We start from the raw sequence: 17,854 nt of genomic DNA, 5'->3' as shown, positions 1-17,854 counted from the left end.
GGTGGGTAGGGGCAATGGCTAGGGGGATGTGGGCATAGCTAGGGACAGGAGGGTGGTAGAGAGTTGGGATTTGAGGGGTGGGTAGGGGAAGTGGCTAGGGGGATGTGGGTGGTGAGAGCGGGCGTTCTGCCATAAAGCTGAATGGCGACACCACTGCACCGTGGGCTTGAAGGTTTGTGCTTGTTTATTTTTATTGATTATGTTTTACTCTCAACAGACTTTTGATTGCAACAAAGTGTGTCTCTCTGAGCTGGAGTTTGTATCAGACTTCTGCTTGAAGATGACAGACACCACAAACTGTACGGTAAGTAACACACACACACACACCGACAGTCCCTGCCCACCCACCCATCCACATGCACACACAGACGCATGCACGCGCGCGCACACACACACGCACTCTCTCACACACACACACACAAAAAGGGTTTTATGATTAGGGACAGTTTGCAGTTTTAATTAATGTAAAGATAATTTGCTACTCATGTCAAAAGTCAGCAATGAGTAAAATCATCAACTTTGAGGAAAGTAAAGCTCAATAGAGTTGCAAAAATAAAGGCCAGAGTTTCTGATCCCTCTCTATAGAGACACTGCATGAAATAGGCCACGCCCATCACAGGGGAAAAGCTCCGTTCATTTCCACACACCAGCGTCATTTTCCTTGAATTAAACATAGCTAAAAGCTGTTGTGTGGTGGGTTTTTTGTACTCCTGAACAAAACAAGGAAGCCATTGAGAATTGGCGAGAAGAAAAATGTGGATCTAGCTGTCAAGGAAGTAAGTTGGAGTGTTCATCTTCCGTATATACGATCTTTTTGTGCAACACACAACCATGCACGTGACATAGGAGAACGCCAGGATTGGAGGGGGGGGGTTTCTGTTTTCCCCCGTCTTGGGCGTGGCAATCTAGTAAGAGAGTGGCGTCAGCGGAGGTCCAAAATGCGTGACTCAGTAGCCAATGAATAGCCAGGAAGGAGGCTCGAGGAGGCTTTGAATGCTAAAATAAAGCTGATAATGTACAATTTGATTCTTTAAACGTCAGACCCTAAAGTACATCACAAACAGTCCATTTTGCTGGAACTCGACAGCACTGCTTAATCCAGGACCTTACTTCCTGGAACTTTTGTGAGGTAAAAAAAAAACTGGTCCATTGGAGTGAACGGAGATGTCGACATGTCTCTGGCCCTTCCCAGGTTTTCTTACCTTTCTTTTTCCTTGTGGAGTTTTTCGTGGGAGTCTTTCTTTCCTGTCATTAACGGCTGCGGGGGCGTTGTTTTCGTGTATTGTGTTCAAATGTGGGCGTGTGAAGAAGCCCTTTGAGACGGTAACTTATTAATTAATCGCAAACGACTTGGTCTGAAATAAAAGTTTACACAGCAGCCGCAACCCGTGCAGTCATCTATCAGAGAAATTGTCTGGAAGAACAAGGCAGCACAGACATCTCTCCGCTCATTTTGATGGATTGTGTTTTTGTGGGGACGTCTGTCTGTCGATGGGATATCTGATGGAGTTTCAGATTGATTAAGATCCTTTGAGCAGTGAGGTTAATAACAACTTTGACTTACATGTCATATAACATGGTGAATGTTCTCAGCTTGCTCGCCCTGTCATTTGCTAAAATGCTACACACACACACACGCACAATCACACACGCACACACCTCACATTCTTACAAGTAGTTGCAGTGCGTTATGAGAAAAACATGTACAGCCTGCCTGTACTGTAGATTCCCATTCTTTTTTTGTAAGCCTGCCATATGCACTTTTAAATACTTGTCTCGACTGTTGAGAGACTGCAAAATAAATAACTTTATTTGTAACACGAATATGAATCAATAGCAATAGGTTGAGGCGATGTCTCGTCATAGACGCTGGGTTAGCTGGCTCAGCCTGGCTGGGGGCGTGGTCAGGGTGGGGTAAATCCCCCGTTCTATCCCTTCAGCAAAGTTAGAATTTAGCTGCTAGCCCAGCCCAGGCAGACACGATCGGGGATTTAACCACCGCAGCAAACGCACATCTGAGCAGACGTCTTGTGTGTTATTTACAATGGCAGGTCGCCGTTGTAAATAAGAATTTGTTCTTAATGACTTACCTGGTTAAATAAAATAAAAATATATTCTGCTCTATAATCCCCACACCTGTAGTTCAGAGCCACAGCACCGTCCTTTGGTGAGTCAGCCCATTGAGATATATCGGCGGTTTTACCCCACTCGCGCGCTAGCAGTATAACATTTTGTGGGCTGACTGTCTCTATAGTGGGCGGTGATAGCCTGTAGGTTGGATGGGTGGAGCTTGAGATTGGAAGTTTGCTGGTTCAAACCCCCGGACCGCCTGGGAAGATGCTGGATAATATCTCATTACCACTGGGTCAGTACATCAAAGATGTGTTTCATAAACCCAGTGGTAATTAAAAGAAAACTAAATAGATTTTGAGTGCTAGAAACTAGCAATGATTTGCCCTTGCACTTCCACTTGGGTGTAAAATGTGGCCCAATACCTCATGTATGACTTAATTGACAATTAATCAATTATTATTATTGACAGAAAATGTATCGTAATTTTTTTTTTTTTTCATTTTTTTTTTAACGAAAAAAATACAAGAATTAAAATATGAATATTTTCTGCCTTCCTTCGTCTTCTATGACAGTGAACTGATCATCTTGAGTGGTGGACTTTATTCCATGTTTTACTCTGTCGTGTTTCCAACCTCCAGAGTCTACAGAGTCTACCACTTCTGCGCCAACGTTAACGTCGTTTTCTCAGCCTGAACCGCAACCGCGTAATCTTATCCGATAACTCGATTCATCGCAGGAATAATCGCCAGAATAAATAATCGATAGCTGCAGCACTGCTCATCTCAAACCTGTCTGAACACGTGAGGTGCGGTGTAAAAAATGCAGCGTGACGAGCAGCGGCAACACAAAAACTCAAGTGTGCACCTTCATCAACATCTTCAGCGAGGGGTCAGGTACAGGCGAATGGAGGATGCTTTATGAGTCTATTTGGTGATGCACCTCAACCTCCCCCCCCCCCCCCAATCCTCTACTGTCTGAAGCACATGTTTCACTGTGGGACCAGCACTGGCCTGCCGACTCGAGAATAGCCCGGCGACTGCAGGCTTGTGAGAAGTGATCTGTCTGTATAACAAAAAGAAAAGGGCCTGTTGTGTCAGAGGTGTGCTTTGTGGCAGTGCTGCATTGCCACAGCACTGTCGGCCATGTTGCTTTAATGGGGAATCAATAGCCTGTTATTATCTGGGCCTATGAGCTCCCTGGGTAAAGGCCTGTGGATTTAATGGGATCTGTAAACATCCTCTTCATTTTGCCTGTCTTTCCCGGGCGCTCCGTAATTGAAAAGGTCCCGAGTTTCTATTTCTAGGAGGATGTAGCCCGGTCGTGTTGGGAAGGCCGGCGCCGACGATGACGGGGCCATATTGGTCGGCGTTCTCGTCATTTTTCACTTTTTTTTTTTTTTTTAAGTTTTTCAGGTTTTTTGGGGAACAAAAAAAAAAAAAATCTAAATGAGGATTGCTTTTCGCCTGCTCTTCTCCGATTTCTTGTTCCTGACCGCATCTCCTAGTTGGTGTGCTTTGCGTCAGAGCATCCATAGGTGCTGCCTCAATAGCGTACGTGTAGAATTCACCATGTGATCATGTTGGCAGACTTGACTTATCCAGGTGCTTCTGGATTCTGCCGTCCCCACAGTAGATACAAGCCTCCAGCACACTGGCCTACAGTACGTGTCCAGGGATCCACACATGGGTTATTGACCTGGAGGAGGCAGGTTGACCATGAAGATACTGATCTGTAGTCGGTATCGGTGGCTAGTTAAGGTTAGCATGGTGTGAAGGGTAAACCGCTCCTGGACCAGCGCTCAGGGATGGGAGAGAGGGAGAGAGGGGCTGCCTGCGCCTCCCGTCCGGTGATGGAGCGGCTGCTTTTGTTCTGCTGTCGACAGTCCATTCATCAGCTCAGCCTGCCTAACCTTGCATTAAATGAACAGCACAACCCCTGCGTCTGTGCCGCTCGCGCACAAGACAAATACTCCCCCCCTCTCTCTCCATGTCTCTCTCTTTCCCAGTCTCTCTATGTCTCTCTCCCTCTCTCTCTGCTTTCCTCATCTCCTTCTTTACATCTCGCATGCTCTGCTCCTTGTACACATGCCATCTGCCTTCACGCATAGCCAAGCCAGATGTATACATATTGAAAGTTCCTGTGAAACTTGAATCAGAATTTATCTTTCTGAGGTATCTGTGCTTGGCTTCATTTCTTTGAACAGCCCTATCAGCTCGTCTCAGATCAGCCCATTCAGAATTCGGAAATTAGCTTCCAACGGTTTTAATATTTAATATCTCTTGTCATACAATCCTTGAAAGCATCCAATGACTGCTGACGAAATAAGCTATACGGATATATGATTTGTGTATGGTGTTTGAGGTGGGACTTGCTGGACTATAAAAGGGAACACAAGCCTCAGTTAGCCATAGCATGCGCTATATAGCATAGCATAGCATACTTCCCCCCCCCTCAAACCTTCACAAAATGATTTGTATCTTTTGAGCAGGAAATGATAAATACATTCTGAGTTCTGTTCTGTATTATCAACAACTTGTCGGACAGTTCATACACTTTTAATTTCTCTCTCATTTTAACATAAAATGGTGAAAAAGCCAAGTCTTTCTCAGAGAACTGACTTTAACTCATTCATGGCCAGTTTAGGACTGCCAATATTTAGCACAGGCCAAAGATTTTCATAATTGTTGGTCATCTTTCAAGACCCACAGTAAATTATCTATTAGCACCAAAGTGATTTGCAATACCTCAAAATGAAGATGTAGGTCTCTGGGTTCACCAGGAAAAAAAAAGTGAGCTTTTAGCATGTTCTGTACTCTACTTATAGCCATTTATATACACCCTGTTTTCACCAAAAATGTCTCTCTGAGAAGAGAAACAGCAGAAAAGGACATTTTTGTAAAAGACACAATCTCAGGCAGAACTCGCTCTCAATTCTTTTATTTTGAACTGTATTGACATCAGACATGTAAATATTATTCGTTATGACACAAATGACAAAAAAAAATATATATATATATACATGAAGTGCTTTTTTTACATTCAACAATACAGTTTACTCAGTGTGAGTGAGTGTGCAGACAGACAGACAGACAGACACACACACACACACACACACACACACACACACACACACAGAGAGAGAGTTCTGTCCACAGCTGCTGCTGGATCGCACCTCCTTCCCAGGGAACACTATTGATTGCCCCGCAAATTAGCATAGGAGGGGAACACCAAACTGGTCTGAGATCAGCGTCTAGCCTCCTCTGCATCGTTTTCCTCCTCTCGTTCGGGCTGGGACGAATGCTGCGACACAGGAACGGGTCCGGCTTGGCTTTGGGACCAGGCGCTGGAACCGGATCGATCATGTTCGTCACGGGTTTGACTACCGCGAACAACTCAATCCAGGTTCGCCCTGCAGCAAGGCGACCAGCGCAGCGCGCCGAGGGGCGTTTCAATGGCGTTTCTCCTCTCTGCACAAGGAAGCGCGTTTCTCTGTTTTCTGTTTTTCCTCCTGCTCATTTCAAAACAACAGCTGCGGTATGTGTTTGATAACGCGTTGTCGGCTTGTCTTTGAGGGCAGGGACCTGATACCATGTCACAGGCTGGGGAAGTCTTTGAACTACGCGCTGCACTAATAAAAACAAAAACACGTCAAACACGTCATTGGCGGGGAGGGCTATTCCTGATAACACGTCAAAGACGTCTTTGGCGGTGAATGAGTTAAGAGACTCTATTTTCGCGTAAAATAATATTTTCTGTTCATTTAAAAGATTGACTGGAAGTAATTACAACATGATTTATACTATATGAAACTACACATTCTCCCTTTTAACATGATGTATACACTTTTATTGTATGATATTATTATCGAATTTTCATCGTGACCGCTAAGGGTTAACTGAAAACAGGGAAATGTATGAATGTAGAGCAGAAAAATAAATTAAAAAAATGCTTCAGTCCCTCCTAAAGGCTGAAAATGATGTATGCTAATGAGGTTGCAGGAGAGAATAGGAGTTTGTGTGTGTAATTAATTTGAACACTGCTGTCTGTCTCATGTGGCTGCTGACGAAGCTACTGTACCGATACCCAGGAAATCTAATCTGTAATCCATCTCTCGCCCACTTTCCATCCCATTTAAATAATATGGGCACGAAATGGCCTTCTGGACTGACAGGGCCGACAGTCTTCAACTTCAAGGACACTTTCCGCCACAGTTAGGATGGGAACCGCTAATGGAAAAATCCACACTTGAATACTGTTAAAGCGGCAGCTACTGTACCAACGGGGTTATATGAGAAGAACCGGTTCTCAACCTGTGGTGCGTGTACCACTGGTGGTACGCAGGGCTCCCTTCCTCTCATACTTTCATATGGTGGTCATTTCCGAGGTGGTGCTTGGGGTAAAAAAGGTTGAGAACTACTGATCTAAAACATCAGTTGTAAACATCAGGTTTTCACATGTGAAATTTAACATGTGTCCACATGTTCACCACATGTGGTGAACATGTGGACACACGTGAACCTTGTGTTTTTTCTGTACGGGTAAGCCGGCTGTAAACACTTTGTGATCTCAGGAAAGTAGTTCCGTAGCACTGAAAATAGTTCCCAGCTTTCAAGATTTTGTTCCCATTTGAATTTGATTTGGTAATAACTATAGCAGCCCGACTTTTCATGGTAACAGCGATTTTTTTTAAATTGAGACTATGTCGTTGTGAGCTGTGAGGTATTTCAAGGTTTTAGCTTGCAATTGGTTGACGGCTACAAATGGTACTACGTGGGAAGTCAGAAAGTAACGGGAGTAGAGCAAACGCTGATTTTGTTGTTTTCATTTGTTCATGAAAAAACACAGGCCTTTAAGAGTTGTAGTTCTTCTTAAACAGAACGTTATTCATAACTTTGTTGCATTGTGTTGTAACCTAAAAAGACTCGATGAGGGATTCCAAAGGTTTCGGATTAGCGAGCAGATTCGATGGGATTTGATCAAATGCTATAAGAACCCCCCAACCCTAGCTAGGCAGCGCTGAAAGTGAGGTAAAGGAGGGGAGAGGAGCGTGGAGGTGCGCTGGGTTCACGGCTGATTCCTGCTCCACCCCTCCGGAGCAGAGCGGAGCGGCAGCCGGGCAGAGAGGCCGGGGGGGTGGGGGGGGGGGGGGATTCAAACCAACCCTCCTGCGAGGTGGTCGTGCTTGAAGGCTCCACGCCTGGATAAACCCCATCAAAAGCGCATTAGCCCTCCTCCCTTCTCCCTTCTACCCCTCCCTCCCCCCCACGCCCCCCCCTCCCCCGCCGTATAATAGTATCTGGCCGAGGCACGCGGCGCGCTGTGACACGCAGCCAGGCGAAAGGGGAGCGGTGATGAATTGCTCCCTGTTGGTGTTATCCATGATGATAATTATTAATTTTCCCCCTCGCTCTTGCCAGAGAACAGGGGGCCGGCGAGCGGCCGTGTGGCGGGGCTCCTCCTCCTCCTCCTCCAGCGGGCCGTCAGGAAGCCCACTGCCATCACTTATCACAGACAAGAGGCGCGGCCCGGGGCTAAACACTGATGAAAATAAAACACTCGCGTTTGATTTGGCCCCTTTTGTGTGTGTGTGTGTGTGTGTGTGTGTGTCTCTGTGTGTTTTAACAGACCCTTTCCGTACTCTCCCCTCTGCCTCTGCCTCTCCTCCTTCCTAACCCTACAACACCATCCTGGGACAGGAGGGAGATCGTTAGAATGATTATAAATGGATGGAAACTTTAATGTGGAGCGTGTGATGTCGTTGGATTTTCTTCTTTTTTTTCAATTTTTCTTTTCAATTTTTTATAGAACCCAAACAAAAGAAAACAGACAAGCTCAGACACAAGAAAAGAAAATAAACAAAAACATAGGAACATAATGGACATTCAATACTACAGTGGTGCTACCAGCCACGTAAGGCGATTTTGTGCTTGTAAGCGATGTACTTGGGATCTCACGCAAAGGGTCTATAGGAAGCCAGCCGGGCGAGTGGGGGTTGGAGTTGTTAAATAAATGCGGAGCGTGTGATGTCTGTGAGGGGTTGGAAATGTTAATTACGCTGTCTCTGATAGTGATGAGTCTCGGTGAGTTTAAAGCGACTGTTGGAGCAGAGTTGGTGTTGTGTCCAATCAGAAGCGTCAACACTGTGTCATATCACTCTGAAACGCGGAAAACAGAGTCGGTGTGTCCAATCAGAAGTGTCCGCCTAAGGAACTTGCTGCATTAGATGTATGGTGTTTGGTGATGCTGCCTCACATTAATGTTTGTTTTTCTTTCCATTTATTGAATGAAGATATTTTCATCTGACTAACAGATTCCTTTTACCGATGAATAATTGTTTTTCTCGGCCCCCATCAGGAGTGAACGGTGGTTGAATCCTGCTTTAGGGGTCATAAAAGCTATTAATTAGCTCCTTTCAACTGGGTCCCAGAGGGTCGACAAACTCCCATCACCCTTCCCGTTTAAATCACAAGCATTAACCCCCTCTCAGGTGCCAGGCTTGGTACAGTCCAAATCAGGCTCTTTATTGCCTGTGTGAAGGCTTCTGTATCTGTGGTGTTTTATGTATGAGGACATTTTTTTTCTCCGTTTTGGATTGCACCGTTTCAAAGGGACGGTGAAGCGTTGAACTCAAGATTATTACGATTATTTTTTAATAGCCATAGGGAGTAAACATGTCTTTGAGCAGACAGAAAGACACTCTTCAAATTATAAATTATAAAGTGCAAAGTAAAATACCTTTAAAGTGACATAGAGTGGAGTCCATGTAAAATGTCCAGTAAATCCTTAAAGTGATGTATAATGGGGGAGGGGGGTTGTGTCCGTGGGATAATGTCCATGTAAAATGACCATGTTATGCCTAGTTTACACTACAAGACTTCCCCCCCAGATTTTACACAAGATTTCCAGTTGGGCTCAGTCTGTCTTTGTTGACTCTAGTCTGCAGTTGTTGTCTGCAGTTGTTGTGCCAGTCGGCAGCTATATCTGTTAGTGTATACTGGGTACAGATTTCTAATCTGTTAGTGTAAACTGCCTCCCGACGCCAGTCGGAGCCACAAAGATGATATCAAACATGTTTGAATTTCAAAGTGAAAAGTCTTGTAGTGTATACTGCCTGGTCTGAGTCAGTTGTGTCGTGTATTTCAGCTTTTTCAGTCGTGATCAAAAATCTGAATGAACCAGTCTTTTTTTTATTTTTTTTATTTTTTTTTACCTTTATTTATACAGGGAGAGTCTCACTGAGAGCAATGCTCTCTTTTTCAGGAGCGCCCTGTTCACATTCACACACACATTCATACCTGGAAGCTGACCAGTACAACCACAGTCTGATCTGCTGGCCACTGATCAGCTCCACTGGAGCAGTTGGGGTTAAGGGCCTTGCTCAAGGGCACCTCAGTGGTAGTAATGAGGGAGGGGGCAAGCGCGGCCTTTTCACTTTCCCCACCCAGATTTATCCTGCCGGTCCCGGGGATTGAACCAACAACCTTCTGGTCACAAGCTCGCTTCTCTAACCATTGGGTTACCACTGCCCTAAAGTGTAAACTCCCCAGTCTTTTCATAATCTGTTAAGATTTTCAAAGTCTTCTAGTGTATCACAGGCATCAAGTCTTAGAGGACTTTTACATGGTCATTTTACATCTTACATTGTAAGATGTCAAGTAAAGTCCTTTAAGTGTCTGTGGGATAATGTCCATGGGGGGGGGGGGGTCCTGCATGGGGGGGTCAATGTCCTGATTTGGGGGTCTTTCTGTGACGGGAGGTTCTGGTACTGCCAGACATCGGTCTTCTGCCATGGCGGAGGACACTGAAGAGTTTCTGTGTTGGATGGGTGGGGTCGGCCGCTTTAGCACCGCCCTCAGTTTTGTGTGTTTCGCACGTTTGACTTTGCAGCCTGAGTTTTTTAATTGCCCGTCTCAACCGCGCCCGCGATAAGTTGCACACGACAACGCACAAGTGACAATCAATCTCGCTTACGAGGCGTTGTCACCGGCGCGCGGCGCCACTGCGATGATCTCCGCTTCTCCGGCTGAGAGAGGTGAATCCGCGCCCGCCTGACGAGTAATTACGCCTAATTTCCTAATTAGCTCGGCACCGCGCGTCCCGTAGCGTTCATTAAAAGCCATAATTGCATTGGGTTGACATGCTCTTTTATCCACGTCGGGTCCCTCTTTCTGGCTGCGCTTCGGCTCTGAGCCGGGCGGGCGACGCCCCCTGCCTGTCTGAGTCGATAAAGGCTGATTGGGTCGATGGCGGCGTCGGCGGAGTGATTATGAAGTGCGGAGGCTTACGTGTGTGTGCGCGCGTGTAGATTCTTGTGCGTAGATGTGCGACGTGCATTGTGGGAAGCAAATAGCATTCTAGAGCCATTCTCAATTACAGAGAGCGATTAGAATAGCCAGTGGTGAGGAATGGTTACAGTGGCTGTGAACAGATGGGCGTCGTCTTGCCACTCCAAATAATGCAAACCAATGAAAAAGCGTCTATTTTCCCGTCTTTTCCTCCCTCCCTCTCTCTCCTGTCCTCTCTTCTCTTCCTCTGTTTTTCCCCCTCGCATTGATTGGCCTGCTCTTTGTCTGCGAGAGGTGGCCTCCAAGTTGTCAGCTGCGTCAGGATTAAAAGCTATTAGTTCTGCATCATTGCCACTACAAGTGCGCTCCTGAGATTGATAGAGTGCCTCTCTTTCCTCCAGCGGGGGGAGTAACGCGAGGAAAACAACCCCCGGGGTGTGTTTTTTTTTTATTTTTTATTTTTTTTACCTCGCCTATCTGACGACGGTCACCTCCAGGCTCTCTCCTGGCCGTGGATTTTCTGTCCATTTGTTTTAGGCGTGGGAATGGCTTTTTCCACTCAAATGTGTTAAGAGCTGAGCCAATCCATGTGTTTAGAGCTTAGCCAATCCATGCCAGCAAGACGGCATTTTTCCGTTTTGATCGACTGTTCGCATGCTAGAAGCTCACTAAAACCTGGACCGCAGCATCAGCCAGGATGAGGGCCAGTCTTGTTTGTCTGGTGTGTTTACTGTATGTGAAGTCAGTGGCAGAAAAGAAGTCTTATATCAACAAAATAGCAAATCCACTATTATGTTAATGTTATGTTAATATGTTGTATCATGTAGGCGGTCCTGAGTGCAGAGACTACACCAAAATTGAGACTCATAAACTGAAATGTATGTTTATTTATTTATTTATTTATTTATTTATTTATTTATTTATTCATGTATTCATGTATTTATTTATTTATTTATTTATTAATTTTCAAACACACTCAAGTGGAACAAAACCATTTTGGTTCAAAATCATCACTGGAAAGAGGCAAAGCCTTTATTTTATCATGGCTAGTTTCAGTGAACAATAAAAAAAAAATGGTTTTGACTGTTTAGGTCTTCATAAAGGTTTGAATGTGGAGGATTGTCAAACAGACACTCTATAGGGGCGTCCGGGTAGTGTTGCGGTAGATTCCCTGCCTACCAACGCGAGGGTCGCAGGTTCGCGCCCCCGTGTTACCTCCAGCTTGGTTGGGCATCCATACAGGCACGATTGGCTGTGTCTGCGGGTGGGAAGCCGGATTGAGGGTATGTGTCCTGGTCACTGCACTAGCGCCTCATCTGGTCAGTCATGGCGGAAGGGGACTGGTGGGAATAGCGTGATCCTCCCACGTGCTACGTCCTGCCCGTGAAGCTCCCCGCTGTCAGGTGAAAAGAAGCGGCTGGCAACTGCGCATGCGTCTGAGGAAGCCGTAGACTAGCAGTCTATGGCTCTCCCCAGATCGGCAGAGGGTGGAGCAGCGACCGGAGCAGCAGGGGAAAATTGGCCAATTACAATTGGGGAGAAAATGGGGGGTTTTGGTGTCACCCAATCCAAATTGATGAGTGAATACAGGTGCAATGTTTGAAAAGACACGCCTCCCCAAGACTCGATACAGGCACCCCGTATAGAAATATTAAACATTATAATAACATTATACATTGCAAGACAGCAAACAGTGAGTGCCACCTCTACTGATATAATAAAGGCTTTTAATCTAAACTCTGGTATTTTTTGTTCCTGAAGTGCCTGAAGTTTGCCTCCTTCCAGTGATGATTTCGAACCCTTTTTCTTCAAGGGCACCCGTGTTTGTTCCTCGTCTGTGACAAAAGATCAGTCCTTCAGCACACCCACCACTACCTCTGTTCACAAAACCACTTTGCTGTTTATTTTCCTCGGGGCAGTTCTTCCTGTCTGCTGAGTATATTTCACAACAGCAACCCCATCACCAGAAAAAAAAAAGCCACCGTAGCTAATTTAGTGTACCAAACTGCTATGTATGTCAGCAGAATTTACCCCAGTGTTGTTGGTGGCCGCTCGGCCCATAATGCATTTCTTTTGTCCGGGTGACAAGTCCCCCAGCTGAGCGGAGAGGAGAGGAGAGGAGAGGGCGGCACACGGGACCGACTGTTGACTCAGCCCAAATGACAAACAGAGTTGTGTTTGGGGAGGGGAAGGAGGGTTGAAGAAATGTCTCTATAATAGAACTAGTGCTGTGGAAGGGATTTATAGGGTCAACACACTACAACTCACCCACTGATGGCCACTTTACCTCGATCCCGGTGGTCATTATAGCTCTCGAGACAGTACGCCAGGGTAGGAAATTAACTTTTCTAAACGAGGGCTATTTTTGCCCCTGTGAAATATATTTCGGGGGCATTTTGGATTATTTCCAGGGCAATTTGATCAAATGTCGGGAAATACTTTAGTTGCACCCAGAGCCGTGTAGATAGAAGAGTCCCGACATCTCCATTCACTCCAATGGACCCGTTTTTTATTCTCAAGAGTTCCAGGAAGGAAGGTCCTGGATTAAGCAGCACTGTCGAGTTGCAGCAAAATAGACAGTTTGTGTTGTACTCTGAAAGGGTTTTCCCCCCTTGAATCAAATTGTACATTATCAGCTCTATTTTAGCATGCAAAAGTAGCGCGAGACCCATTCCTGGCTGTTCATTGGCTAATGAGTCTCACATTTTGGTCCTCCGCTGACGCCACTCTCTCTCTAGAGGACACTAGTTGCACCTATGTAGCTTGACAGACCATTCAATGACTCTTATCCAAACATATTTTGTTTCTAAAAGTTCATAAACAATCACAGTTAAAGATCCCCATTTCCTCTCTCAACAACACTGTTGATTGTCCGGCATGTTATTAATGTACCGGTACTTGGCAAAAACATGAGTGAACTAGCTGGCCAGCTAGCTTGTGCTGCCTGTCACTGAGGTAAATAATGCTAGTAGGAGGAGCTAGTAGGAGGGCGGGAGGGGGTTGTACGGATGCCTAGCTGGCCATTTTCAAGTCATGCTTTGCAAATACAGAATAATGTTAAAATACAGAAAGTATTAAACTCTTTATTTTATGGGGGCATTTAAAAGCCACCCCAGTTCCAAGAGCAATTCTAGACTTTTTGGGGGGCATTTTGCCCCGAGCCCCTGCTAATTTCCTAGCCTGCAGTAAGCATGCACGTACACGTACACGCACACACATGCACACACACATGCACACACACACACACACACACACACACACACACACACACGCACACGATGGTATGCAAAAGACCAAATTATAATTTCTGATTTTTATCTGGAATGTTAATGTAATGCAACCTAGTAGTACTATAAATGACTGCACTTGATTGCTGTGATTACTGTAAATATGACATTTTATTTAGTAAATTCTAAAGACCAGCTGTTTTTCTTTCTACCATAGCATTGCTTGTTGTCCACTCTCCACATGCTATGTTCCACTGCTTTCCCGGGGTCTGCATGTCAGGGAGTTGCAGTCTAGTCAAACAAATCCGGGGGTTTATTGTCCTGTCACATTCTAACACGACCCTCATATTTCATTCCAGGCAATTGTCGGCTACTTTGACATTTTCTTTGACAAAGGCTGCAGCAACAAGGTAAGCGGGGTGGTCGGCACACAGCCGAGCCATTTAACGGAAACTCAATTATGTTCACGCTTTGGCGTGTTCCGCGTCCCCGAGGCGTTTCGCCGGCAATCGACGGGCGTCCTACAGCCCGACTGCTGATATAAGCACTTTACCCAGCAGAGCCGGCCGCTCGGAACAGGCAATGCCAAGCTCTCTGAGCAACACCGCACACATGTGTTTTAATTGACTTGATATTATTGTACCTGAGACTCAAGCATGTTGGTTTGGACGGGACAGTAAATTAGCCCGAAGGCACGAAGGCCATGAATCCAACGTGGAATGATCTGTCCACTTCATAAATAGAAGGCAATAAGGCCATATTTATCATATAGACTCAATCATATATGGTTTTTCACATGCAGAGTGGAATTTAAGAGTGGTCCCAAGCTCTCGAGAAGACTTATTTATTTTCATCACTAACCAAGACGGGACAGCCAATAGGTTTTTCATGACGGTTTTGTCGTTTTTGAGAATGTGAAACCAAACCATTTCTCTTAAGATTCAAATGTAGACCCTTCCTTACTTCCTGGCTGCATCCCTTAGAGGATGTGTGTATTTCACATAAGAGCGCTTTGGAAATCATGTTGAGTTCAGGACCCAACGATCACACGGACTGCTGTTGCCAGCTAGTTCCGCCAAGAGCTCTTGTAAGAGGTCCTTGAAAGAGGAGCCTTACCATAGCCTTACCATAGAGAATGAATTGCAGAAAGGCACTGGCTTCTCAAAAATACACACGTCCTGTCGGCACCTTACGCTCCCAACTTTTTACATAGCTTCTTTTTACTTTTCGCTTTAATTATTATTATTATTTTTACTTACTGCTTATGGGCCTACATTGAATGTGAATGTGATTTAGAGAGAAATGGCTTGGTTCCCCGTGGAATATAATGTAAACTAAATGATTTGGTGGACACTGAAAGTGAAAAAGCACCTTACCTAAGGACCTCGAGATATTGGCAAGGCGGCACCCCTGTGGAAACCAAACCTGTAGCCCTAGCAGTGTCAGTACCATCTGTTATCTGTTATCTATATCTGTTCACATGCACTTACATTAGAAACCATTACTAACCAGTAAATCTATTCAATTAACCCCCCCTAACTTACATTACTAACCATTAGTAAATCTATTCAATTACCCCCCCAACTTACATTACTAACCATTACTAAATCTATTTAATTACCCCCCTATCTTACATTACTAACCATTACTAAATCTATTCAATTACCCCCTAACTTACATTACTAACCATTACTAAATCTATTCAATTACCCCCCCAACTTACATTACTAACCATTACTAAATCTATTCAATTACCCCCCCCCCCCCCCACTTACATTACTAACCATTACTAAATCTATTCAATTACCCCCCAACTTACATTACTAAATCTATTCAATTACCCCCCCCCCACTTACATTACTAACCATTACTAAATCTATTCAATTACCCCCCAATTTACATTACTAACTCTATTAAATTACCCCCCCCCCCCCCACTTACATTACTAACCATTACTAAATATATTCAATTACCCCCCAACTTACATTACTAACCATTACTAAATCTATTCAATTACCCCCCCACTTACATTACTAACCATTACTAAATCTATTCAATTACCCCCCAACTTACATTACTAACTCTATTCAATTACCCCCCCCCCCACTTACATTACTAACCATTACTAAATCTATTCAATTACCCCCCAACTTACATTACTAACTCTATTCAATTACCCCCCCCCCCCCACTTACATTACTAACCATTACTAAATCTATTCAATTACCCCCCCCCCCCTCCAATGATGAATGATGAATTAATTTCCTTGAGTGACTCCTATCCTGATCATGTGTTTTGAACGGCAGGTGATGTTCTCCACGGGTCCCCAGGACACCAAGACCCACTGGAAACAGACGCTCTTCCTTCTGGAGCGGCCCCTTCCTGTCCAGGCAGGTCAGTAACCCCCCCCCCAGGACATAACGCGTGGGAGGATCACGCTATTCCCCCCCAGTTCCCCTCGCCCCCAAACAGGTGCACCAACCGACCAGAGGAGGCACTTAGTACAGCGACCAGGACGCATACCCATAATCCGGCTTTCCACCCGCGGATAACAGCCAATTGTGCCTTTATGGATGCCCAGGGGCTCGAACCCGCGACCCTCGTACTGGTAGGGAGGGAATCTACCGCTGCACTACCCGCTCAGCTTTTGTACAAGTTTGGACTCTCGCGTGTCTGTCTCCTGGTACAAACCGAGTGCAGGTGTGTGTACATGTGTGTTTCGTTTTGCCTTTGCTGTCACCTGTGCTTTTATTTTTCACGTCGTGGACGCGGGCGCGTCGCAGCAGGTAATCTGTCTGTGGTGCTGATGCAGTCAGAGAGGCTGACACCAGTTATCTGTCAGCCATGGAGACAGAGAGGGATCAAAACAAATCACATCCAGTCATCAGAGACAGCATGTAAAACTTCATCTGATAGCCGCTCGCAGGCCAACCTCCCACTGAATCATGACATGTTACAAGAGAAGCACTTTATAACTGACCAATGAAATATAGAACCACTGTATCAGCAGATTCAAGTAACATATTACTGCTAATATTACTGACCGGTGCAGCTTGCTGTTAGACATAGGCATGATACAGAGATGGGGTCTTGGACTTGCCACCTTGGACTCGAATCACACTTAAGTCACACACAGTGACTTGAGACTCGTCCTCAAAAGACTTGAGACTCGACTCTAACTCAAGACTTGAGACTTGTGATTTTTTTTTTTTTTCGCATTAACATTAAGGAAATGTTCTCTACTAATAATAATGTCAACTAATCAATGCTGATACTGTATGTTAATACATAAAGGAGTGAGGATAATACAGCATAGTAAATGCTTTGAATTCCTTCGTTTTAGCTGTGCAGTGTTCTACAGTAAGTTGATCGGATAGCATGGAAGCAGATGATAGAACGCTCATTCACAAGTCGAGACTTGAGACTTGACTTGGACTTGTGAGTGACCAAAGACTTTAGACTTGACATGGACTTGCATTGATGACTTGTGAGCTGAGATATCGAAATGCATACAATGCATACATACATTGCAGTCTAAAAATGTGACCATACATTGAGGCAGAAAGATATGGTGATATTAGTTCCATTTGCATTCTGCTATAGTAATCACAAAGATGGCTTGACCATCACAATTTCACAAGCTCTCCTTCCAACTCATATTATTGTCACTTTGTAATGACATATTTAAATTATTACGTTATTTACGTTCTCGTGAGCCAATGCCATCATTAGAAAGATTTGTATCTCAGAAATAAATATAATTCTGCACAGTCAGACGTTGCTTTCATTTAACTTTTATTTATTATGTCATATCGTGGTTGCATTGAATCGTGATCGTATCGGGAGATAGACAGATCGTGCCATCCCTGGTGGTAACTGTTTACTTGTGAGATTACAGTTGCTAGCCACAAGCAAATACTTAGCCGATAATGACAACCAATTCAGAAAAGATGACTGTTTACAGTTACATTAGCACTAGAGCTACGTTAGCACTTAGCAACCGCTCTAACAACTATGTAATAAATGATGTAATAAAGTTACTCAATGTAGAGTGCTGCTAACGAATGATAGCTAAACCTGCCAGTCTAAAAGATATAAGACACACATCTGTATCGCTGGAGCGTTTTTGCATCGGGCGCTGCTCTCCTTTTTAGCAAATGGGAAGGCATTGAAGAGCCTGAATATAGCTTTGTGTTATATAAATCCACGCTAGAAAATGTATTCGTATAAAAATGTCACGGATTGCTACTTTAAGGCGCGCCGCGCGTC

General features: G+C 44.8%; 1 protein-coding gene across 1 annotated transcript in view; it reads left to right on the top strand.

The window, feature by feature from the left end:
* The window catches only part of prmt3 (protein arginine methyltransferase 3), a 114,771-nt gene that overhangs the window by 79,294 nt on the left and 17,623 nt on the right, over window positions 1-17,854 (top strand). Inside the window, exons 13-15 of the mRNA XM_083652581.1 lie at window positions 218-304; window positions 13,945-13,995; window positions 15,892-15,979. Of these exons, the coding sequence (XP_083508707.1) occupies window positions 218-304; window positions 13,945-13,995; window positions 15,892-15,979 (226 nt within the window). The remainder of the gene's footprint in view (window positions 1-217; window positions 305-13,944; window positions 13,996-15,891; window positions 15,980-17,854) is intronic.

The sequence above is a fragment of the Poromitra crassiceps genome (assembly GCF_964638095.1).
Source record: "Poromitra crassiceps genome assembly, chromosome: 16".
Classification (NCBI taxonomy): Eukaryota; Metazoa; Chordata; class Actinopteri; order Beryciformes; family Melamphaidae; genus Poromitra; species Poromitra crassiceps.
This window is presented reverse-complemented; position numbering and strand designations above follow the sequence as displayed.